Raw genomic sequence first — 25,508 nt, 5'->3', positions numbered from 1 at the left:
AGAAGGCTCCGGAGTGTGACACAGTGTTGGGCAGGACTCTGTCCTGATGTTGCTAATTTTACTCTCTTGCTAGAATACGGGCGGAGCCTTGAAGATGACATTCGCTCTGACACGTCTTTCATGTTCCAGCGCGTGCTCGTGTCTCTGTCCGCTGTGAGTGGTTCCCTCTGGTGGCTGCTTCTGGTGGGGGTTGGGTTTTATTGAGACTCTTACTCTGTATCCCCTTTTCCAGGCTTTCTCATCCTTTCAACCTCCCAAATGTGAACGTTCCCCAGGTGTTTTTCTTGGGACTCTCTGTTGTTTTATCTTCTCTGCTTTACAGTCTCTGGCCAGTCATGGATGCCCATTTATCCTAATTTTACTTATTTAGTTAGTTCTAATTTATAGTTAGAAGTACCTAATACATGCCAGGCACACTGAAAATTAGGAAGATGATTAAGAGGCAGTTCCACGGCTTTAAGAGTTTATATTGTCATAAGGAGTATATCAGGTACACAGTTGCTATAATAAAGGCATGAAAAGTTAAGTACCAAGGGGGAGGCACAGAGTAAAAGGAAGATTCAAGAAGTGAGTTTGGTTGCAGAAACAAAGGAAAGGCTTCATGACAGAGGTGCTACTTCAGAGTGTGGAGGGTTTGCTAGGATTTCAAGAGGCAGAGGTGTGGGTGGGTATATTCCAGGCAGGAAGAACAGCAAGAAAGGGCCAACGAGACAGGACACAGATATATTCGGGGAACAACTGGCTGAGCGGTTGGGCTGGTAATTTTAGGAGCAAGGTGGAAGGATGAACTGGGATTCTGTATGGGAATGAGTTTGCCCTTTCTTTGGAGAGCAGTAGGGAGCCACTGAAGGTTTTGGAGTGGTAGAGTGGTGTGATTGGAACTGCGTTTTCAGAAGAGTGATGTAATAGTGATGTGTAAGATGAGTTGAACTGGAGGCTGGGAGACCAGGTAGGAAGTTACCGCAATATTCTAGATGAGAAATAAAGGAGGACTGGGCTACTGTTGGAGCAGGGTGCCAGAAAAGAGAAGATGGATACACGAGATATTTCACATGACTTCCCAATTTTATCTTTATCCCTGACCTCCTTCCTGAGCGTGAGACTCATTTCTCACTGCTTTTAGATGATTCCTTATGGACATTCTACCATCAACTCAAATCAGTCCTCCTAAACTAAACCTGAACTCATTTTCCCTCCAAACCAGCTCATCTTCCGGACTTGCCTGTTTCTGTTCATCTTGGTGCTGTTCTTCCAACAACCAAAGCAGAACCCCGGAAATCATCTCCAACTCCCACCTCACTCTGTCTCTGAGATTTGTTTAACAATGCCGGCCTGCTTTTCTTATTTCCTACCCATTTTCTCTTTTCCTCCCACATTTACCAGTCTGCTGAGCCAAGCTGAGACCATAGAATATTGAGACAGCAATAAGAATAGCCTAACAAACCAGAGTAGCTTATTTTGTCACTCTTTAGCATTCCTCCAAGCCTTCAACCCTGCTCTCCCTGTGAGCTGGTGTTGGTGAGGGGTGGGGGCATTTTCATGTGCTCCTCAAGCCCCACTGCTGGTCCAGATTCTCTTGATTCTCCTTTCCCAGCCCCTATTTGGCATAAATGATCAGTGTAGATTTGCCAGTTTGGAAGGCATGAGTCAGCTGGGGAGACACCGGAGTGGGGGAGGTGGGAAAGGAGAGGAGGCAGTCGTGGAGGGAGTGGTCAACAGAGAGCATCTGTTCTCCTTCTGCTGGCAGAGACACCCACGCAACATTAGGGAGCCACACTGGGGCTCGCCCTTTGGTTGGTGGTGTTCTCTAGGCACAGATCAGAGCCACAGATAATGCAAGCTCATTCAAAGGACGTCTGTTCTCTCTTCCTAGGCTGGAAGAGTGACCACTAGTGGCATTCTGTCTAATGACCATGTGCTTAGGTTCCCAGACATTCTGTCTTAACAGCACCCCCCAGTCTTGGTAGATACTCTCTTATTTTCTTTGGTTTGTTTTTCTCGTCCTCAGGGTGGCAGGGATGAAGGAAATTACCTGGATGATGCTCTCGTGAGACAGGATGCCCAGGTTAGTGGAACTGCAGCTTCTTTCCTCTCTTTTGCCAGTAAGACAGGCCTTGGTTGGAGGACACCCTCTTATATTTCAGTGTATAATTGGCCAGGCTGGGATATGTTATGAAAAAAAGATTCCTACAGGTAACCTTCAACAGAAGAAGTTCCTTGCAGATCTACTTAGGGCTGGGGGTGGCACAGGACATCATTATGTAAAGACCCTTGGATTCCAGATTTCTTGACATTGGGACCATGGTGTAGCCACCCCAAAGAACCACGGAGCATCTTCTAAACTACTTGGAGGTGAAGGGACCTGCCTTTGCTTGGTTTATTTTGCATTTTTACTTCCCAAAGAGAACATTTGATAAGACCTGTGTAAAACAGCTTGGCACAGTGTGTAACCTGTTGGGTAAAATTCATACCCAACCCCAAGAAGGGGTTGCTTCCCTGGTACCCAGCCCACTGATGGTTGCCCTGTCCTAGTTACAGTAGCCAGATAACACTAATAATAATAGCTAATAAAAAGTGGGTTCTTACCAGTTACCAAACATTCTTCTAAGCTCCTTATATGAAGTAAGCTGTTGAGTCCTTGCAGTAACTGTATGAAGTAAGTATTGCTATCGCTGTTTTATGGACAAGAAAATTGAGGCCAGAGAAGTCAAGTTCTTTGCTCAAGTACACAGATAATAGATGGCAGAATTGGGATTTGAACCCAGGCAACTTGGACGTAGACCCTGTGCTCTTAACCAATATACAACCATAGAGAAGGACTGGTCCCACTCGGTATGTGAAGTATGAGCCACTCTGGATTCTGCAGGAGAGAACCTGTTGCTCTCATAAGAGTTCTGAGGACTCGGGGTGGCCCATGCCCTACAGGAGATACAGGAAATTGCCTTTAATCCAGAAGCTTGGAGGAGGGAGAAGGTATTGAAAATACTGGAACTCTTGGATGCTTATGTGAATTTCAGTTACCTCAAGGAGAGCATTTTTGGGCAGGCTGGAAGGAACCTAATAGCCCAGGGGAATCCCAAATGAAATGAAGGGTTAGTGAGCAATTTATTCCTGAAACACTATATCCACTGTCAATTTTTGGTGGGTTTACTAGGTGCCAGGCATTGTGTTAACTACTTTACATTTTTTCCTTACAACAAATCTGCTAAGTAGATATTATTACTTCTGTTTTATAGATTAGGAAACTGATGCATAGATTTAAATAACTTGTCCAAGATCACATATTGGTGGAATTGGGCCCTGTGAATCCAGGTCTGCCTGATTTTTATTTTTCAGCTTTTTTTTTAACTTTTTTTTTTTTTTTGAGGAAGATTAGCCCTAAGCTAACTGCTTCCACTCCTCCTCTTTTTGCTGAGGAAGACTGGCCTGCTGCCACTCCTCCTCTTTTTGCTGAGGAAGACTGGCCCTGAGCTAACATCCGTGCCCATCTTCCTCCACTTTATATGTGGGACACCTACCACAGCATGGCTTTCCAAGTGGTGCCATGTCCACACCTGGGATCCAAACTGGTGAACCCCGGGCCACCAAAGCAGAACGTGTGCACTTAACCGCTGCGCCACCGGGCCAGCCCCAGCCTGATTTTTTTAAAGCATGCAATTCAACAAACAAATATTTTTGGGCTCTTCAAGGAGCACAGTTCTCTTTGGAGGTGACCAGGTGAAAAGGTGCTTCCAAACAACTTTGGGCTTGGGAAGGTGGACAGAGGGAACAGAACTCAGAATAGAGTGTCTCTGGATCCTCCAAGTCTTACCAAGAGGCGAGGAATTTAAGAACAACTCCAGCCAAGATTTCAGCTTTTCCAGGATCAGACAGTAGGAAAAGCTGGTCCATCTTTGCTCTTTAATTTGCACCAGCAGCAAGGGAGTATTTGCAAACTTTGGGTATTATAGCTGGATTTCAATGTAGGAAAGTAAATGAGTTTGAGATAAGAATGATCAGAGCAGGTGGAATTAGGGACTAATTTCTCATAAAAGGTAGAAATTTTAAAATATAGAGAGGCTATTATCTAACAAGTCGAATTTTATCTATTCTTGGAATATAACTTGCACTAAAGGAAATAATAGGTGATCAGAATTCCTACTTTAAAAAGAAATTCATGATATATTAAAACTACATGAAAAATACCCTTTGGAACTTTTGCTGGACGATGACACATATTTGATTCCCTTCTTCTGAAAGACAAACAAACCAGGAAATATAAAAATAGGGAAAAATCTGCATCAATACTGGAAACTGTGGAGGAGGACCATTAAAATGCCAGATGGGCAGCAAACCTGGGCCAAGGAGGCGGGAGGGCCCTTCCTGCCCCAGAAAAGAGGCTCAGCACCCGGTCCCCCCACCCCCTCCCAGGGAAGCAGGCACAGCGGCTTCATGCAAACAGGAGGCAACCCCTCAGAGAAGACTTGCTCTCAGCTGCCCCGAGTGCACTAGCCACAAGCGCTCCTGCTTGAAATTCGTCCAAATGAAAAGTGAGGAGCTGCAAGAAGAACGCACTCACCTCGTTCTGGGGAACAAACAGATCTGGAAACACTGCCCCTCATTTAAGGATGAATGAGCATGAAAATCAACAAATCCTCAACTCAAACACGATGTGGCCTCTGAACAAACTGAGGCAGGAGGGAGGCAAACATGGCCATACCACAAGAGACAGGTTTCAGAGTGCTTTGGACCCTAAATAGATGAGAGAGAAATGGATTTTAATTAAACAAGAACTAAAAAAAAAAATGCAATGAGAAAATAACAGAGATGAAAATGGAGCTGGATGGAAGGTAAGCAGAGACAAAAAAGGGAGCTAGATGAATGGAGGAGAAATTTCTTAGATGAAACAAGAAAAAACAATTTTAACGTTTATTAGAAGCAAGAATGATCAGAAATGACATTGCCAAAAACAGAATCATTGTTGTGGAAAGCGATGCTGAAAAAAATCTCCAGAGTTCGGAAGAAAAGGACAAAGCGATCAGAGAAGAGGAGGAATATAGAGGAAAGATGATGGAGATTAGAATCCTGACAGCCTTGATCTATGTTTAAATAGAAAATAAAGGTAAAAATAAGTTAAAGCCTGTGGTCCTGGTATAAGAATAGAGAGAAACCAATGGAATGATTGGACAGTCTGAGAGCAGGACCAAGCCTGTGTCAGAATACACAGGTAGCATTTCAAATCAGTAAAACACAGATTACTTACTCAGTGGAGTTGGGACAACTGCCAACCATTTGGGAGAGAATAAAGTTAGATCCCTACTTTCCCCTCACATCATAATGGGTTCCAAATAGACTGAAATCTTAATGTAAATAAATGAAGTCAAAAAGTTATTGTAATAAAAAATAGTTAAATATTTTTCTAATCCGGAGCTGGGAAAGGATTTTGTATGCATGACGCCAAAGCGTGAAACCATAAGGAAAAATGATTGGTAGTTTGGCTACATTAAAAAACATACAATGCCAGAACTAGAAGGACCCACAACTAAAATATACAACTATGTACTGGGGGGATTTGGGGAGAAAAAGCAGGAAAAAAAGAAGAAGATTGGCAACACTTGTTAGCTCAGGTGCCAATCTTTGAGGAAAAAAAAAAAATATATATATATATATATATATACATGAGTTGTTTTAGCAAACAATACCACAAAAAAAATTAAAGTCAAATGATGAAATGGGAAAAAGTTTCACCTTATGTATAATAAGCTTAATATATAAAGAGGTTTTATAAGTAAATAATATAGTTAACTATGTTATTGATAAATCAAAACTACTGTTTTGTTACTATGAATAAGAATACCCCAGTTTTTTTAAAAAAATGGACAATGAACATTAACAGCTACCTCAGAAAAGGAAAAACAGAAATGGCAAATGTGCAAAATATGTCCAACCTCACTAGTTATTAAAAAAATTAACACAAAAAGATAGCATTTTCCAAGCATTATTTAAAGTTACTCTTTTCAAGGTCATTTTTATGGTATTTTACAAAAGTATTCGGTGACAGTTGAAAGTTGGTTCTTTACCCACATGTTATAGTTACTATTTCTGTGTAACACATTATCTCAAACTTAGTGACCAAACAACCACCATTTTATTATGCCCATGGATTCCATGGGTCAGGAATTCAGACAAGGCACAGTGGGATGGCTTCTCTCTGCTCTGTAATGTCTGAGGTCTTAGCTGGGAAGATATGAACAGATGGAGGTGACTCAACTGGCTGGGGGCTGGAGGCTCCATCGCTTATGTGTCTGGTGTCTGAGTTTCGCTGACTCAAAGGCTGGGCCCACCTGGGACTGTGAAAAGGAAGAAACAGATGAACAGATGGAAGTAACCCCAATAAGTGACAAAATGTGTCAATTAAGGGCATTTTGAGAAATTTAACAAGCCAGCTGCTGATTATCAATGAACAGTAGGGTTTTTAAAAAAGAATTTTTTTTAATTTTTTAATAAAATACACCATTTTAACCATTTTTAAGTGTTAAGAACTTAAAATCTCCAGAATTTTTTCATCTTGCAAAACTGAAATTCTATACGCATTAAACAACTCATTTCCCCCTCCCGCTAGCCCCCGACAACCAGTATTTTACATTCTGTTTCTATGAGTTTGACGACTACAGATGCCTCATATAAGTGAAATCAGGCAGTATTTGTCTTTTTGTGACTGACTTATCTCAGGTAGCATAATGTCCTCAAGGTTCATCCATGTAGTAGCATGTGTCAGAATTTCCTTCCTTTTTATGGCTGCATAGTTTTCCATTGTATGTATACCACATTTTGTTTATCCGTTCATGCATCGATGAACATTTCTGTTGCTTCCACCTTTTGGCTATTGTGAATAATGCTGCTATGAACATGGGCATACAAATATCTCTTTAAGATCCTGCTTTTAGTTCTTTTGGGTATATACACAGAAGTAGCATTGCTGGATCACATGGTAATTCTATTTTTGAGGAACAGCCATACAGTTTTCTAGAGCAGCTGCATCATTTTACATTCTCACCAATAATGCACAAGGGTTCCAATTTCTCCACATCCTCACCAACACTTGTTATTTTCTGTTTATTAAAAAAATTTTTTATAGCAGGCATCCTAATGAGTGTGAAGTGATATGAACAATAGTTTTGATTTATCAATAATATAGTTAAAGTGACCAGAATTAATTTCTTATATTCCTATTTGGTTAGAATATAAGCAATTACTAATGGGGTTCTGGTTCTATTGTGAGACCTTCTGTAGCCTCCAGATAACCATAGATCATTCTAGATCAGTGTTGTCCAATAGGACTTTCTGCGGTGTTGAAAAGGTCTACATCTGTATTGTCTAGTATGGGTAGCCACTAGCCACATGTGGCCACTGAGCACTTGAAATGTGGCTACTATGACTGAGGAGTTGAATTTTAAATTTTATTTAATTTTAATTAAAATTTAAGTAGTGGTTAGTGGCTACTGTATGGGACAGCCCAAGTCTAGGGCATTCCTTTTAGCTCTTAAAATAGAACCACGTCATCTGCCTAGAGGGGGCCGCTGGTGTTTGCCCTAACTCTCAAGGAGATATCATAGGGTCCCATTAGGAGCTAAGGAAAAATCCTGAGTCATTTCCACTCACTGCCAATGCCACTTCCACCCCCATCACCAACAGAATAAAACTAAGCCAGCTCAGCTCTTTGAAGTTCTGGAAATATTTGCATATGTCCTGGCACCTTCTCTGCGGTGTTTTCAACTTGTGCTTTGTTTGGCTTCAGGATCTGTTTGAGGCTGGAGAGAAGAAATGGGGGACAAATGAGGTGAAATTTCTAACCGTTCTCTGTTCCCGGAATCGAAATCATCTGTTGCATGGTAAGGCACTTGTATCATCTTCCAAAGAAACTGTTTGAAAGATAGTGAAAGCTGTATTTCCCATAATTAATTGATAACCTTTTCCCCTTTCCTTGGTACAAAGAACCGATTGTACTGAACTGTCTTAGATGTCTTACCTTGGAAATGTATGAGTGCATGAGGGCCAATTTCTAAAAGATTAACTATGAATAATTAGCAGATATACAATGTATTCATAGAAGTTTGGCATTCCTGTTTTAGGAAACCGACCTTCCTAATCAGCCCTTTTTCGAAAGCAGCCCATTTTAAATTTAGTTACATAAGAAAAAATCTTCAGTAACATCAGTGAACAATAAAATAAGAAATATTGGTTGACATTTATTCCTGTTTAACATCCAAGTTGTAAAGCTAATAAAAGTGATTTCTTTAGGGGGTATGTTGCATAAGATGAACAGTGGATAATTTCAAATTTTATTTCCCATGTGTGATGTTTCTAATTTGCTTGTGATAATGCTAGTCTTTGTAATGTGCTTTTAAGTTCTTTGGGGAAAAAGATACTATACAATTGTAGCATATTTGTTGTCATGTTTATTTTCTTCTTGTAAACAGCAATAGAGTTTAATAAGATATTTCATCTTTTATGTAAACTCTTTAGGTCTTTATTCTATATCATAATTTTATAAACCCACCATGCCCTTATAATCACACACAATTTACAAAGCTCGTGGGAAAATTGAGAAGAATGAGTTTGCTATGTTGAAAACATAAATAAAGTAATTGAAAAGTACAACACTTTGGAAGCTGCAGTCATTTCAGATATTCCACAGTGAGAACAAATAGGCAATTACTCCTGTTAATAAATGCATGAGCTACCATCACATGCACCGACTTCTGACTTAGCTCCTTATTTCTTTGCCTTCCCTTTTGTGATTACTGACAACACACATCTCCCCCTAGTGGCATGTTTCAAGAACTGCAGGTCCTCAGAAGGCGAGTTAGTGCAAATACATTTGTAACAATTTTCAATTCCTGGTGCGACTCCACAGTTGGATGCTTATAAAATACTATCTGCCTGTAAGCCACTTTTAAGTGCTATTTTGATAAAGAAAATTTTTTCATCTTCTTAGCAACCAACACAAATAGTGAGGATTTACAATAATGAAGGTTCATTGATAATTCTCTATCTTCTAGGTGCAGTGCTAAGCATGGTATAAGCATTGTTTGTTGCAACATCCTAATGGAGCAGCTATTATTTCTCTTACTTTATAGTGGAAAAAACTGAGGCTTAGAAAATGTGTCAATTAGATTTCTTTGATTCCAAGTAATATTCACTGACTCTAAGTAAGAAATGAGGAAATAATATAGAATGGGACAAGAGGAACATGGAAGATACTGATCGCTCACTGAATTAAAGGGAGAGCTGAACAACTCTAGGAAGAAGAAAAATCAAGGCAGTTCTGGGGATCTCAGTAGAAGGGAGTCATGGATTTTATTTCTAAGGCAGAGTTTCCCAAAGTCTGGTGTCCATTCTTGAACCCCTCCTTCAGACTTGCTGACTTAGTGTTTCAGAGAGTGACACCCAGGAGGTTTGACAGGTTTCCCGGGTGATCCCTATGTTCTCTGAGGTTAAAGATGACTCAGTGCCTTTGGCCATCCCCATGATCTGCTCAGTTCAAAAATTCCCAGGAGGGTAAGACTGATTGGTCCTGGTGGGTGAGCCCATCACTCATTTGGTAGACCTAATGGTGCATGCTGTGGGGCAGGAGTGTCCCAAGACTGACATTTGGGCGACACAGCACCCCAAAGAAGGTGATGTAGATAAACGAAACAGATATCCACTCTCAGAAGGCTCCAGAAGGAGACAGCAAGAAAGGAAAACATGTTCATCACATTAAAAAATACTTGGCAAAGATGCAAGAAAAAATTATGTTAGAGTCTATTAAAAGATCCAGCCAGCTGTTATCAAATGTGACTCAGTTTTGAAGAGGTTGAGTTTCTCTAATTTTGATGAGCCAAAAGGAAACAATGAGAAAAGCAAATCCCTCCAGAGATTATCTCCATATTATGTGTGAGAAAACAGGGTCCCAGATAAGGGAAGAGACTTGTTTGATGTCCTCCAGGATTCACAGTGTTCCTTCCTCCGCTCCTTGGGCCCATTCCACTTGCCATATGTCTCCTGGGTTCTCATTCACTTTGCTAATTAGCTTCCTCTTGAAATGTGCCAAAGAATACATGGTGTGGTCTAGTTAAAAGATGCTCACTCTCCATAAATTTTAGTTTTCTTTATTTTTTTATTACTTATTCTTTTTTATTATTTATTATGCTGTCTTGTTATTGTTTGTAGTGTTTGATGAATACAAAAGGATATCACAGAAGGATATTGAACAGAGTATTAAATCTGAAACATCTGGTAGCTTTGAAGATGCTCTGCTAGGTATAGGTAAGCTGGTGGGGGTGGGGAGTGGAGAAACAAATGTCTATAGACTTTCCTCATTGTTACCAGTTTGTTGTCATGGTGATGCAGAATTTTTTTTCAGGAATAAAAAAATTGTTTAAATTACTCATGATATGTTCCAGAATTTTAAACAAGAAATATTATATACAACCTGATTGTTATTGTACCACGTGGTTTTATATATTTCATTTCCTCCGTGCCTTTATTTTCAGTATATGACAAAGATGATCCTATACTAACTTCATTTGCAAGTCTGTGAATGGTTAGAATTAATAACTGTTTCATATGGGAGAGATAGTAATCATTTTGAAACTATTTGCTGCCTTTTGCTTTATTGGCCTTTGTTAATTACATCTCCAGGAACTTGTCAATAAATTAAGGATACTTTCCATCTGTGAAAATGTTTTCAGCGTGGCTTATGTTCATGAAACACTGTTTGGCTAAAATGTTTTCAACAAAGCAATCAAGAGATAACTACTAAATACCTTGTAGAAACAGAGGGAACTGTCATTTTTTTCCCATGGATTTTCTCTGTAATCTTTTCATTTCTTTTTTTTATCTCTTGATAGTAAAGTGCATGAGGAACAAACCTGCATATTTTGCTGAGAGGCTTTATAAATCTATGAAGGTAAATGGCTTCATTTTTAGCATCTGAATGACTCTGTCATGTCTTACGTCCACCTTCATATGCTTACTTACATCCACCACTAAAATTAGCCAAAATCAGTCTAAGATAGTCAATTCAATTCATTAGATAGTTCATTGAGTGCCTGCCAATAATAACACTAGGTAATATTGGATACTTATGATGTGTGATCACTGTTTCTAATGCTTTATATGTATAATTTTATCCCCATGACAGCTCTATGGGGCAGGCCTATTATCAACCCCCATTTTACAGATGAGAAAACCGAGGCATAGAGAAGATATGCAATTTGCTCAAGGTCCTTTGTGAGGAAGCAGTGGAGCAAGGATGCAAACACTGGCTGTCTGGCTTCAGAGCCCAAGTTCCTAACCATGCATTGTACTCTGTGCAAGCACCCTTGATGGGAACCACGGGAGGTGCAGGAAAGATCAAAATGCAGTCCTTGCTCTCAAAGAACTTCTAGTCTTGAGAGGAAGGCAGGTGTATACAAAACACCTTTAAGAACAAAAGAGAATGTAGGACCATAATTGAGGATCCAAATATTATAGGAACACAGAAGAAAGGATATTTTGTTTCAATATTTGTTTAGGAGACAAGGATCAGAAAAGAATATATAAAGAAGTTGGTATATTTGAGCAGGACCTTAAAGGAAGTTTTATATCAGAGGATTTTACATGGTAGGAAGGAGGGTAAGGCTGGGGAGGGAAGGATGACATGTGGGGAGGAGTCATTGCAGGTGAGGCCAGCAGGCTGCAGAACACAGGAAATGTGTCTAGAACGGCTGAGGGCGGTCTCCTCTAGTCAGAACACAGAACGTTGGAAAGGTAGGTTGTGGAGAGCCTTGAAGACTATGGTGAGGAGCAATATTCCACAGGCCTCTAGGCTTGTGGTGCAAAGGACATCATCATCAGGAGAGTCATACATCCTCTTGCCTTGATAGACCGAAGATGAGCACTATCTGAAAACAAGAGAGGCTTTGATATGCAGCAATCTTGTTTTCTTCCTTAGGGCTTGGGCACCGATGATGACACTCTTATCAGAGTGATGGTTTCTCGAGCAGAGATTGATATGTTGGACATCCGAGCAAACTTCAAGAGGCTCTATGGAAAGTCCCTGTACTCCTTCATCAAGGTGGGTCATGGGAGGCTTGCCTTGGCCCAGGGGAAAGCTCTGATGAAAGGATGGGGTCCTCACCTAGCTATTTAGATACTTCTTATCTTTTCCTCCTCTGCAGATGTCATTCCCTTGAAAGATGCTCCCCTAATTCAGAGATTTCCAGTCTCTCTCCTTTCACACAGATGTTTAAATCTCTGCCAGGTTAGAAGCTGGAAATGTTTGCATCTAAATATAGTAATTATTTCATTTGATCCCAGACAGAGAAAGATCATATTTTAATGAATACTTTTAAGAGCACAATTTCCTTGTCTGCCTGCTTGCAGTGAAAGATAAGCAACTGAATCAGTCACCCAGAACCCTTCCGGGGCCAGCTGAGGTCTGCTGAAAACATGGGAAAGCATGGTAGTTATCTTAGATTGCTGTTCTTTACCTGGCACCAGACTTCCAGGAGTCCTAGCATGGCATGGGAGTGACGAGAAACGATTCACATCCCTCAAAACCCTCATTACTGGGATTTTACTTCTTGAGGAAGACAGAAGGGTCTCATGAATAGGAAAGCCAAGAGCCATTTCCCTAGAAGCTGGTGTTGGGTGCACAGTAAACTTCAAAGCAGGATTTGCTCTGTGAATTAAATATTCTGAATCCTACTCATAGCTTGGAGAGGTGTAACTATTAGGGGATTTGAGCTGCAGAGTTTGTTACTATGTCTACAAGGCATTCAGGAACCTGTTTCTGTTTCTGTAGAGTCTATGAGGTCACTTTATTTACAGAGCTGAAATATAGCTAGCTGTAAGTAAAATACAAGATTCAGGGATGACCATAAATGAAGTTATGGGAAAATATATTTGTGACATATAATAAGGGTTAATATCCCCATAGGAAGAGCTTCTACCGATCATTAAGAAAAAGGACAAAAATCCAAAAAGAAAAATTGGGCAAAAAGAAAACATGCACTTCACAAAAGATGAAACACAAATGGACAATAAATATTTAGAATGTTTAATCTCACTAATATACAATGAGTTGCAAGCAAAAAGAAATCATCGTTTTTCACCTAATACCTTAACAAAGTTTAAAGAGATCATATCGGCATTGAGAAGGGCCTGGGTTAAACTCACCATCTCTCATGGAAGGATTGTAAACAGGTCTAACTTTTCTAGGAGGCAACTTGGCAAAACTTATAGAATTAAAAAATAAACTGTAACCGTTACTTAGCTATTATATGTTTAGGATTTCTTTAGAGAAAATAATAAAATAAAAATGCACTAATCTACAGAATGGGAGAAAATATTTGCAAATCATATCTGATAAGGGTTTACTATTTAGAATCTATAAAGAACTCCTACAACTCAATAACAAAAGGACAAACAACCCAATTGAAAAATGACAAAGAATTTGAATAGACATTTCTCCAAGGAAGATAGATAAATGGCCAATAAGCACTGGAAGGGATGTTCAACATCATGAATCATTAGGGAAATGCAAATCAGAACCACAATGAAATACCACTTCATACCTACTAGGATGGCTATAATTAAAAACAAAAACAAAAACAGAAAATAAAAAGTGTTGACGAGGATGTGTGAATGTAAAATGGTGCAGCTACTGTGGAAAACAGTGTGGCACATCCTCAAAAAGTTAAGCATAGAATTACCACATGACCCAACAATTCCACTCCCAGGGAAATACTCAAAAGAAATGGAAACAGAGACTCAAAAAGATACTTGTACACCAATGTAAACATTATTCATAATAGCCAAAAGTTGGAAATAACCTAAGTGTCCATCAGACAGATGAATGGGTAAACAAAATATGGTACATAGATACATAAAAAAGAATGAAGTTTCTGATACATGGATAAATCTTGGAAGCATGCTAAATGGAATAAGCCAGACACGAAAGGACAAATACTGTATGATTCTACTGATGTGAAATATTTAGAAGCAGTAAATTCATAGAGATAGAAAGTAGATTGGAAGTTACCAGGGGTTGGCGGAAGAGGAGAATGGAAAGTTATTGCTTAGTGGTTACAGAGTTTCTAATTGGGGTGATGAAAGGGTTTTGGAAATAGATAGCAATGATGGTTACACAACAATGTGAATGTAATTAATGCCACTGAATTATACACTTAAAAATGGTTAAAACGGCAAATTTTGGTTGTGTGTGTGTGTGTGTGTGTGTGTGAGGAAGATTAACAGCTGTGCCAGTCTTCCTCTACTTTGTATGTGGGACGCCTCCACAGCATGGCTGATGAGTGGAGTAGGTCTGCACCTGGGATCTGAACCTGTGGACCCAGGCAGCTGAAGTGGAGCATGCGGAACTTTAACCACTTGACCACAGGGCCAGCCCCCCAAATTTTGTTTTATATATATTTTTTACCACAATAAAAAAATCTATGACAGAATTTGAATAAAATTGTTTCATGAAATGTGAAAAAAGTACACTAAATATTATATTTTATCATAGCATTATTTAGATTTGTATAAATAATGTCATACATTTATAGTATATAACATTACATATTATATTATTTTTATTAACCAATAAGGTATGACTCAAATAAATTGTGGAAAGTCTATATAATACTATTCATGATGGAGTACAAAAATATTGATTGGCTTGGGGAAACATCAATATAAATATAACATATTTACATTATATGTTTGTATATATATAAATATGTAAATATATATGTGTATTCACACACTCACACAACACTGGAAAGGATTAAAAATGAAGAATACATTGCCCATTCAATAACAATTGCCAAAAGGAGAATAGAAATATAAAATATGCAAATAATAGAAAAAATGACAGAAGATAAAAATGTAAATTATAATAATAAATAAAGTCTCAGGTTAGGTAAAAATATAAAATCCTACTCCATGCTGTTTAAAAGGAACAAGTCAGGGGCCGGCCTGGTGGCACAGCGGTTAAGTACACAGGTTCCGCTTCTCGGTGGCCCGGCAGGTTCAGATCCCGGGTTCCGACAGGGCACTGCTTGGCACGCCATGCTGTGGTAGGCGTCTCACATATAAAGTAGAGGAAGATGGGCATGGATGTTAGCTCAGGGCCAGGCTTCCTCAGCAAAAAGAGGAGGACTGGCAGTAGTTAGCTCAGGGCTAATCCTCCTCAAATAAATAAATAAATAAATAAATAAATAAATAAATGTAGTTAGCTCAGGGCTAATCCTCCTCAAATAAATAAATAAATAAATGAATGAATGAATGAATGAATGAATGGAACAACTCAAATACAGTGACATGTAAGAAGCTTTAAAAAAAAGGCCAGGGAAAAGCACATTTGAGAAATACAAAAAAGAAAGCAGGGATTATAAGTAAAACGAATTTACAGAGAAACAGCATTAAATAAAAAGTGGATCACTTTATATTGATAAAGGCAACAATTCACAACAAAGATTAAATTGTCATGAAACTACGTGGCAAATAGTATTGCATTCAAATATATAAATGAGAAACTTGAGGCTGCAAAAGACGACATTGATGGAAATACTGTGCTAGATAGACTTGAACATATCCTTGTTCTTTGGCAGATCAATGAGACAAAGTATGAACAAGAATATATTAAGATTTATTTTAATAGATATATGTCGGGGCCGGCCCTGTGGCCAACTGGTTAAGTTCACGTGCTCCACTTCGGCGTCCCAGGGTTTTGCTGGTTCGGATCCTGGGCGCAGACATGGTACTGCTCATCAGGCCACGCTGAGGCGGCATCCCACGTGCCACAACTGAAATGTGCAACTATGTACCAGGGGGGTTTGGGGGTACAATACACAGCTTATAGTCATCTAGGTTAACTTTTTCAATCTTGTCTGGATTTTTCTCAGAGATACAATTTTTTTTGGTGAGGAAGATTGGCCCTGAGCTAACATCTGTGCCAGTCTTCCTCTATTTTGTATATGGGACGCCGCCACAGCACGGCTTAATGAGTGGTGTGTAGGTCCATACCCAGGATCCAAACCTGCAAACCCTGGGCCGCTGAAGCGGAGTGCACAAACTTAACCACTACACCACCGGGCTGGCCCTGTGTATTCCATTTTAAAATCCATTTATCTGACTGTAACTTCTCCTCCTTTGTCGCCAGGGTGACACATCCGGAGACTACAGGAAGGTACTGCTCATTCTCTGTGGAGGAGATGATTAAAATAAAATCCAGAAAGGATAAGAGGATTCCCAACTCTTGAAATTTTTTTAACTTCATCTTTCTACACTGCTATTAGCAATATCTCACAATGCTTATTTCCAATTAAAACGCCTACAGATGCCTCCTAGGATATAGACTGTACTATTATTCGTCTATAATTACTCATTATGATGCTTTAAAGCTGTACTTGCATTTCAAAGCTTATAAAACATAAAAGGAGATTTAAAATTAGAAATAAAAATGTGCTCTGTGTTTCAAAGGAATTGGAATATTTTAAATTATTTCATGTTTTCTTGTTGGTGAAAAACTATTCAAGTGGAAGACTTCTAAAACCACTTTTCTTCCCTAATTCTGTCTTTAGAGTGGCTGGTAATTTCTTGATTTGGAATTGTGAGCACATAGTCAGTAAGAACATCTATCCAGTTTGCTGTTTTACAAAGTCATGGTTTGAAAGTGTCCACAAATCTCTTTGTTTAGATTTTGTCTATAGTGTTAATTGACCTTTCCTGAGTTTGGCCTGGGAGACTTCCTCCATCACATCTTATGTTAAGATCACTCACTCTCTCCAGGTTAAGTGTAAAGTGTACCAAAATCACCAACTTGTCTGAACAAATTAAATTGTAAAAGTGTGGTTATACAGATCCTATGTGTCTGCTTACCAAACATGAATGCCGAACATTCCACAATATTATGGTTAATGTCTTAATCCATCTTGAAGATGAACGGAGAAAAATAACTGTCAAACTAGGTATCCTGGTGATGGTGTAATGCTCTGAGTTTACTTTTACTTAAAGGAAATTTTTTGTGCTAAAACTAGTTTTAAAAATCACTTTCGATTTCGTTGATTTGTAATTTACATTTGCACTGTGCCTTTCAACCCCAGAATTATTCTGAATGCGTACTTGGATTTCATTCAAAAGTTCAGTTTGTATCCAAGATGGAAAAATAACTTTAATAAAATATGGTGCCTTTAAAATGAAGTATGTGCTTTCTTTGACTGACTTTGCCACTTGTGAGTTTTCTCATCCTAGACCCTGAAAGGGACTTATGTTACTCGGTTTCTATGAGGAACTACAACTTAAGAGAAAATAACATATTTAGTCTTATGTGGGCTTAGTGCTATAACTAATGTTCCCATATACTAAAGACTAATGATATAATGTATTTAATTTATTCTTCAGAAATGAGTGATGCTCTCTATTCTAAGTAGAACATTTAGAGTATGTGTCTTTGTTTATTCTATAGTATCTATTGTATTTTGATAGGTGAAATATAAAGATTTGTTTCTACTTGCCTATTATAAGTGCTTGATCTATTGGTGAAAGCTATTTACATGAATATTTAAGTCATTCCAATTAATTATAGGAAATACTACTGCAGCTTTGATACCTACCCAGAAGAGTATGGGATCTCTCAGTCAACTTTATTTGGCTTTGGAAGCATTACAATTTTTTGATAGTTTTATCTTTAAATTATATGACTTAGCCAAAATTTTAAAAGAATTACATTTGTTGACTGGACATCTTCTAGAGGCCAGGATTAAGCTTCCCTTGAGGAATGTTTATTATATAAACAAGCATGACTCTGGAATATAATTATGAAGCAACTTTGATTTTCTCTCCCACTGTCCATGTACGTTTCTTCATCGGGCCTAGTTCTCCTGTCTTTAGATGAAAATTCAGATAGAGGATAGAGTCATGACTTTCCTGGTCACGCTTAGGTTTTAAGAAGTCCTACTGTGCCATCCCTTAAGGTCATGAAACAGTGTCATTTCAGTAATTAATATGTCAAAATTCCAAACCTGATTTACAGTTGAGACTCCCTCCCTCGTTCAGCTCTGGCCTAGCGTCAGCAGGAAACTGGCTTTTGGGAAAGGGGATATGTAGGCTTCTCTTCTTTCTCCACTATGGCTTCCTTCCAATACTTCCCCACCCCCAACCTAGCCCCGGTTGTAGCAGGAGGAGGCAGGAGAGTGAACAACAGCAGCAAAGGTTCTTACTCCACTGTTACTGCTGTGGTGGTAGAGGATCAGCTATGTTGGCAGATGTTTAAAGTGGATTGTTGTGCGCATTCTTTTGTGTTCCTTTATCAACCCCCATCACCAGCGAACTACTCATTTTTGATTCCTTTGGCAAGGCAAATACATTTTTCCTTTTTCAGCCCCTAGGAACTCTTCAGGTTCTCTGTTCTGAAGTCTGTTGGTCCTTCCACCCACACCTCTTGGACAGAATCTAAGATGATCCCATGCTGGCTGTCTTATGGTGGCCCACACTTGTTCCACGGGAAACACTTGCACATGCTTTGTGCTGACAAATTCTGGGCATGCACACTGATCCCCCTGCAGCCATCATTCTCTGCCCCTCCCTACCCCCCCAAAAGCTGCCTCAGCCAGCCTCTCTCCATACAGATTTCTCAGGCCTGAGTCAGACACCAGTCCACTAACGCCCCCAAACTACATATACTACTGATGGGAATATAAATTGGTGCAGTCATTTCAGAGAGCAATTTGGCAATAGCTACTAAAGGTAGAAAGTTCCCAGCAAATCCACTTCTAGGAATCTATTTAGTGAATCCCTTGCACATAGTGTTCATCATTGTTCTATAAGAACGTTAAAGTAGAAACAACCTAACTCCCTCAGTAAGGGAAAAGATAAATTATGAGTTAGTCTCCAAAGAGTGGTGAAAATTAACTAGAGATTGTCAATTAGATAAATCTGAAAAATATAATTTTGAGAGAGGAGAAAGGTGTAGAATGGTAGGTACAGTATGATTCCATTTAATTACATACCTAAATGTGCAAAAGAAAATATATTGCTTATGGGTATTTGTATAAGAACATACATGGGAATAATGATACACACCATTCTCAGCATAGTGGTCATCACAGTGGAGACAGACAGACTGACATGGAGAGGGAGCCTCTGCCTACCTCTATTGTTCTATTTAAAAGAATGAATCAAAGCAAGTATAATTTAAATTTAAGGTTTAGATTATCCTACTTGTGGTAGGCCCATGGATGTGATCATATTACCCTATTTGAGTAATTCATTATAAATATTTCATTTAAAATATCTCATTATAAATACTTTATTTAAAAAGTAGCAGAAGGGAGTCAAGGAGTTAAATCTGACTGTCCAGAGTCCCTGACAACGGCTGCATACTCGAGGCAGACAGCTGTCAATTTTGCTCAGACACATGTAAATTTTGCTCGGGCCTCCAGAAGGCACTTTAAGCCCTGACAGTTCCGGTACCAGACCCTATTCAGATGTCCCACTGCTGCTAGGAGGCAAGGGAAGGAGTGCAAGGAACGTTTGTCCTAATTCCTCCAGGGCAGAGGAGGGCTGATGTTTAAGAAACCCAAAGGCCTAGCAAAACTCCACATTCTAGGTCCTCCTCCCCCAGGAAGCCATGCCCACCTCCGACAGGGCGTGATCCCAGCACCGCTGAGCTCCTCCAAAGAAGAGTCCAAACAGCACTGTCTTTTTTGCCCCCTGCCTAGCACAGGGCCCAGCAGGCATCTGGAGCTCAAGGGAACCTGTGCAGAAAGAATGAATAAGCTGGAATTCGCGGCCCTGCTTACAAAAACGAGTGTACGAAGTAACGCTTAAAGGTAGGTCGGCCCCAAAGTTCCAGCTGGTATGAGACCCAAGCCGACCAGAAACCAACAACTCGCGCGGGTCCCACCGCCACCCCTGCGTCTCATTCTGCGCAGGCTCCACCCGCCAAGCACGCCTTTCCCCGCCCCTTCCGGAGGCTCGCCGCACGCATGCGCCCGTCGGTCGGCGCTTTGTTGCGAAATCGAGGGGGCGAGGTCCTGCGCTCCCGGCGCACCGCGCGGCCAGTCGCGGCGGGCGGGGCGGAGGATGGAGGTGTGAGCGTGCGCTGCGACGGTTGGGGCTGCGCGCGAGAAGGTGGCGGTGTAGGCGCCCGGGCTAGGCGGGGGCCAGCGGCGGCCGGACCATGGCTGGAGACGGTCTCCGCTGGGCTCCCTGAGGTGCGCTCCCTGAAGTCCCAGGGAGCCGTGGCCCATGGGCTTGCTGAGCAGCCGAGTCCTGCGCCAGCCGGGGCGAGCCCGAGCTCAGCAGGACCCGGGGTCTGGGGCGGGGGGCTCGGCCCGGAGGCAGGAGACTGGCGGCGACGCGGCCGGCCACGGCTTCTGTTACTGCCCGGGCAGCCGCAAGCGCAAGCGGAGCAGCGGGGCCTTCTGCTACTGTCACCCCGACTCCGAGACAGACGAGGATGAGGAGGAAGGGGACGAGCAGCAGCGGCTCCTCAACACCCCTCGAAGGTACGGGGGGGCCGCGCCCACGCTGACCCGCCCCGGCCCCTGTTGGGGGCTCCCGCGGCCCGGCCTGGGGACTAGCCCGGCGCCCGGTGCCTTGGGCGATGCGGCACCCCGCAGCCTGCGAGGCGCCGGCGTGCTCTTGATAGGGTTATGTGGGAGCCGGCCGGATGCAGGGCGGACGGGGGGCACCTTGGGAGACGCCTGGTGTCCTGCAGTGTAGACCACAGACGCTGCCAGGGTGGTGGTACAGCCCCAGGATGAGACGCCAAGCCAGAGCTTGCTCCTCATTAAACACCCGGCGGGCTGGCTGGCCGGTCTTCGTAATACACCTTTGTGGTCTCTGAGTAGGTGGCGGTAGAATAAGTTGTTTTGCATCCGGTTCCTGAAATAGGACAGACACATAAATTTAGCGTCTGAAATGGGCACCCCTGTTGTCGTGCACTCAGTGTAGGGGCGATGATTACACACAGGAGTTCTCCTTAACTGTAAAGGTGAGGTTTATCAGGAGTGTACATTTGTTCCTTACCAGGAACAAAGTCTTTCTAAGTCTCTGGTACTTGGACGTTGACCCTGAGTATGTGTGAAGCTGCGCTGCAGCTTGCTTAACCGTTTTTCACCGTTGAAAAACAGGATATTGACTTGTGAACTAGAATGTAGTTTACAAGTAGAATGTATTTTCACATAAACAGTCTGGTTGCTCCGTTTTGTTTTTTTAAGGTCATCAGTGGGGTCACATAGATGTAATTTTTTAAATGAAACTTTAAAAAAAGTTTCAAAAATTTTTTGCTGCACAAGGGTTAGGTGTTTATTGTAAAATAAAAGTATCAAAGATAATCTCTTTAATAGTTTGGTTTATAAAATCTGGCGTACAGTTTTGCGTATGAATGCTTGTATTTATTTACAAAAATGGTCCCCCACTGTCGTTGTTTAGTTACCTTTTTGGAGAGTCAGTGTAGTATAGTTTTAAGAGCTCAGATTCTGAGTTCTAGTCTGTATTTTGCAATGTAGTAGCCTTATTTCTTCGTGAGTAAAATGGAGAAACTAATACTTGCCTTACGGGGTTTGACAAATATTAGAACACATAGAATGCACAGTGCCTGGTGTGAAAGCCCGAGATAAGTATTATGTCTCCTTGATGAATTGACCTCCTTTATCATTAGAAAATGTCTCTCTTTATCCCTGGTAACATAGCCACTACCACCTTCTTTTGATAGGTGTTTAAAAGGTGTATCCTTTTCCATTTTGTCTGTGTCTTTATGTTTAAAGTAGGTATTTTGTAGACAGCATATAGTTGGGTCTTGCTTTTTTAAAAATCCAATAGGATATTCTTTGCTTTTTAATTAGTATTTAGACCACTTATATGTAGTGTCATTTAAAAAATATGTATGTTAAAGTCCATTTCAGAGAGAGAAATCACACAGTAATTTGAACAGGGAAAATTTAATATAACCATTATTTTTTTTTAAAGATTTTATTTTTCCTTTTTCTCCCCAAAGCCCCCTGGTACATAGTTGTGTATTTTTAGTTTGTGGGTCCTTCTAGTTGTGGCATGTGGGACGCTGCCTCAGCGTGGCCTGATGAGCGGTGCCACGTCTGTGCCCAGGATTCGAACCGGTGAAACCCTGGCCTGCCGAAGCGGAGCGTGTGTACTTAACCCCTCAGCCACAGGGCAGGCCCCATAATATAAGCATTATTAACAAGTAACTGGGAATTAACTACTGAAGGTAAACTACTAAGGTAAAGAGATCTCTAAAAAATACAGGAATAGAGGATATAAGGAGCAGTCACTACTTCTAGGGCTGAGAAAGAATATCCAAGGGAGGAACAAACTTGGAAGAGGGACCACCTGTCCCAAGCTGAGATTCAGATGTTGAAGGACGTGTGGCTGCAGCCCACTAGATGGTGGAGAAGTTTGCTGAGATGTGGTAGGCTGAGGCCAGTGGGCAGGAAACTGCCCAGTGGGATGATGACAGAACTCGCTTGGAGGCTGTCTGGCCCACGAAGCTGAAAATATTTACTGTCTAGACCTCTACAGAAAAAGTTTGCCCACCCCAGGACTGCATAAGTAGACTGAAGTGGAAAAAGTCTTTAGAGCAAACTTTTATTATAAAACGCATTTCAGAATTTAGTATGTTTTATATCAATGGAAGATGCCTGGCTGATTCAGCCCAGCATGAATGAAGGGTGTAAGAAAATATTAAGACCTAGAATTTTGTATGTTGGCACTAATATGCTTCTTGAGGTTATCTATCTGGTGTGTTCACCCACTTCAACCAACTACTTGAAAAGCTTCGGCTTCCAGGTCCACCTTTCACTTCATACCTTTTGTCAACTGCCTGCTTTACATTAACAGACTGTTAAAACTCAACTCTTCTGCAACCTGATCTTGAATGTTTGATGTCCCTAGATTGTCTCTAAAAATCGAAATCTTGTAAACAGTATTTGTTGTTATAATTATGTAAATATTGTTTACTGCAGAGTCCAGTAGTGTGCTAGGATTATAAATCATACTTCTTGGGTCCAGTGTCACAACCCCTTGCTTTTCTTTTTTTTTTTCTTTACTTTTTTATGTGTGTGAGAGGAAGATTGGCTCTGAACTAACATCTGTGCCAATCCTCCTCCATTTTTACGAGGAACGCTGCCACAGCGTGGCTTGACGAGTGGTGCCAGGTCCACGCCTGGGATCTGAACCTGTGAACCCCGGCTGTCGAGGCGAAGCATGGGAACTTAATCACTACGCCACTGGGCCAGCCCCCACTTTTTCTCTTGGAGAAATTTTCTAACCTTGTAGTTAAATGAAATCTTTTTCTTGTGTCCCATCAAGTGCTTAAAGTTGGGCCCTGTTTTCATTTTATCTTGAGATAATACCTTTCATTGTATTGCTTTTTTATTTTCCTAGAGTTTCTACCTTTTCCCCCCTTTGTTGACAAAAGAATGATACTTCTTAATATCTTCAGATTTTTCTGTCTTTCCAAACACACTTGCATGGAGTCCTTCTCCTTTAAAACCAAGACCACTCTCTTGGGTCCCTTCATCCTTCTGTTCCATTCTGGATCCACTGCTCTCTAGGTCTGCATTTATCTTGGGACTTCCTTTCACCGCATCTCTAGGTTTGGATCCACTGTTTTCTGTAGTGTATATCTTTTTCTTTCTCACTCATTTTAGGGAACTACATCCTTAAATATTTTCCTAAGAAAAGGTACAAAAGGAGGTAATTTGTACTTATCTAAATGTAAATTTAGTCTCTCGCTTTATTCATCCTTTGACTAGGTATGGAAATCTAATGCAAAATAATTTTTCATACCTTTGATGATATTACTTCATTGTCTTCTAGCCTATAGTGTTGATGAGAAATATGATGCTGGTCTGATTCTCTTTAGGTGATCTTTTTTTTCTCCCTGGAACTTTTACGATTTTTTCTTTGGTATTTTGAAATTTAACCAGAATATACTTAAATGCGGGTTTTTTAATGGCCTTGGTACTCGCTGGATCCTTACAATCTGGAGACTACTTTAGTTTGGGGAAACTTTCTTCCATAATTTCCTTTCTCCTGTTATCTTTGTTTTCTCTTTCTTGGACCCCTATGAACTGGATTTTGGATTTCTTGGATTGTACCTCTTTCTCTCTTTTTTCTTTCTAAGTCTTTTTTGCTTTGTGTTTTGGGAAATTTCCTTAACTTTCTCATTTAGCCTCTCTTTTGGCTTTTTAATTTCGGCAACCATGTTTTTAGTCTCTAAGAGCTCAGCTCTTTTTTTTCTTGTTCTGAGTAATCCTCTGTCATAGCATCCTGTTATTTTGTAAATGTAATAATCTCAGCTCTCTAGATGTACTAATTAGAGTGTTTTGGGGTTTTTTCCTTAAGTTTTCTTTTCCCTGAATTATTTATTTCCTCTGGGACCAATTTCTATCTTTAATAGTCTTTAATACTCCTAATTTTATTCATGTTGGGTTATCCACGGTTGTCCACTTATATTTAAGAATGAATAACTGGTGTGTGTGTGTGTGTGTGTGTGTGTGTGTTTTAATTGAGTAAGTAGATGTATTTCTACTAAGCCTCTTTGAGTAGGAAGACTGAGTACTAAGTTGGATATGGCTGGGGCATGCTTTGTTTTAGAGCAGAGATTCCCAGACTTTCTTCGTTAACAGCACCCTTACTGTTTCAGTAATTTTTTTCATGGCACCTCTGGTCCTAAAGAAATATCTCACAGTTAGGTCCAAACAACCTAATAGTAGATTACGTGGTATCTGAAAGATGTTGCTGTGTTTCCTTCAAATTTAAAATATTCCACATGCCTCCCTGAGTTTGCTGTGGTGGTCCAGGTGCTTTGGGAGCACATGATTTACACAGTTTGGGAACCATGATTCAGGGTGAATGGGTTAGGATCTAACAGGCTACAGATTCCTCAAATGCCAGAATGAAGATTGCTTTGTCTGGGGCGCCAAGACCCACACTAAAATCTTAGATCTTCCTGATAGATTTGTTCTGTTTCTTTCCTGAAGAGCCTGGGGATCTTTATGCCTCAGTTATCTGTACTCTGGTTATCTGTACTCTGTGTTCATACAAAGTGGAGGCGACCTTTAGGGGAATAAGTTTCCCCGTTTGCTGCCTCACTTCTCACTTCTGCCTTTTGTTTCCCCTGAGACCTCATCCCCCAATGCCTGGGTTCTGAAAGGCAGATGGGCTTCAACTTCCATCTAGACTTTCATGATATATTTTGGGCTGTGGCTTTCACTGCTCTTTTCCATTCCAGTTTATTTTCTAACTTCCAGATCCTTAGAATTCTCTCATCAGGTGATAAGCCCACCCTTACCTGTTTGCTGTTGTGGGCTTACTCTTTTCTATACTTTTACTCTATTAATGCAGTTTGGGGAGAGTGCTATCAGGAACTGGAAACTACATTATCTCATTTGTTTCTCACAGTAACCCAATGAAGTGGCTACTATTAGTATTCTCCTTACCTCTGGGGTACCTGAGCTGTGGTGGAGCTGGGA

General features: G+C 40.6%; 2 protein-coding genes across 3 annotated transcripts in view; both read left to right on the top strand.

The window, feature by feature from the left end:
- ANXA4 (annexin A4) overlaps window positions 1-17,211 on the top strand; it is a 61,066-nt gene extending 43,855 nt beyond the window's left edge. For both annotated transcript variants that reach the window (XM_023618958.2, XM_014731105.3), the window contains 7 exons: window positions 74-153; window positions 2,009-2,065; window positions 7,778-7,871; window positions 10,195-10,290; window positions 10,875-10,933; window positions 11,960-12,082; window positions 16,172-17,211. In XM_023618958.2, coding sequence (XP_023474726.1) covers window positions 74-153; window positions 2,009-2,065; window positions 7,778-7,871; window positions 10,195-10,290; window positions 10,875-10,933; window positions 11,960-12,082; window positions 16,172-16,231 — 569 coding nt within the window. In that variant the 3' untranslated portion in view covers window positions 16,232-17,211. The remainder of the gene's footprint in view (window positions 1-73; window positions 154-2,008; window positions 2,066-7,777; window positions 7,872-10,194; window positions 10,291-10,874; window positions 10,934-11,959; window positions 12,083-16,171) is intronic.
- A 2,750-nt stretch (window positions 17,212-19,961) lies between these two features.
- GMCL1 (germ cell-less 1, spermatogenesis associated) overlaps window positions 19,962-25,508 on the top strand; it is a 47,053-nt gene continuing 41,506 nt past the window's right edge. Inside the window, exon 1 of the mRNA XM_005615045.4 lies at window positions 19,962-20,519. Within this exon, the coding sequence (XP_005615102.2) occupies window positions 20,260-20,519 (260 nt within the window). The 5' untranslated portion in view covers window positions 19,962-20,259. The remainder of the gene's footprint in view (window positions 20,520-25,508) is intronic.

This window comes from Equus caballus, chromosome 15 (genome assembly GCF_041296265.1).
Source record: "Equus caballus isolate H_3958 breed thoroughbred chromosome 15, TB-T2T, whole genome shotgun sequence".
Classification (NCBI taxonomy): domain Eukaryota; kingdom Metazoa; phylum Chordata; class Mammalia; order Perissodactyla; family Equidae; genus Equus; species Equus caballus.
Note: the sequence above shows the minus strand (reverse complement) of the source record. Positions and strands in the feature narration are given on the sequence as shown.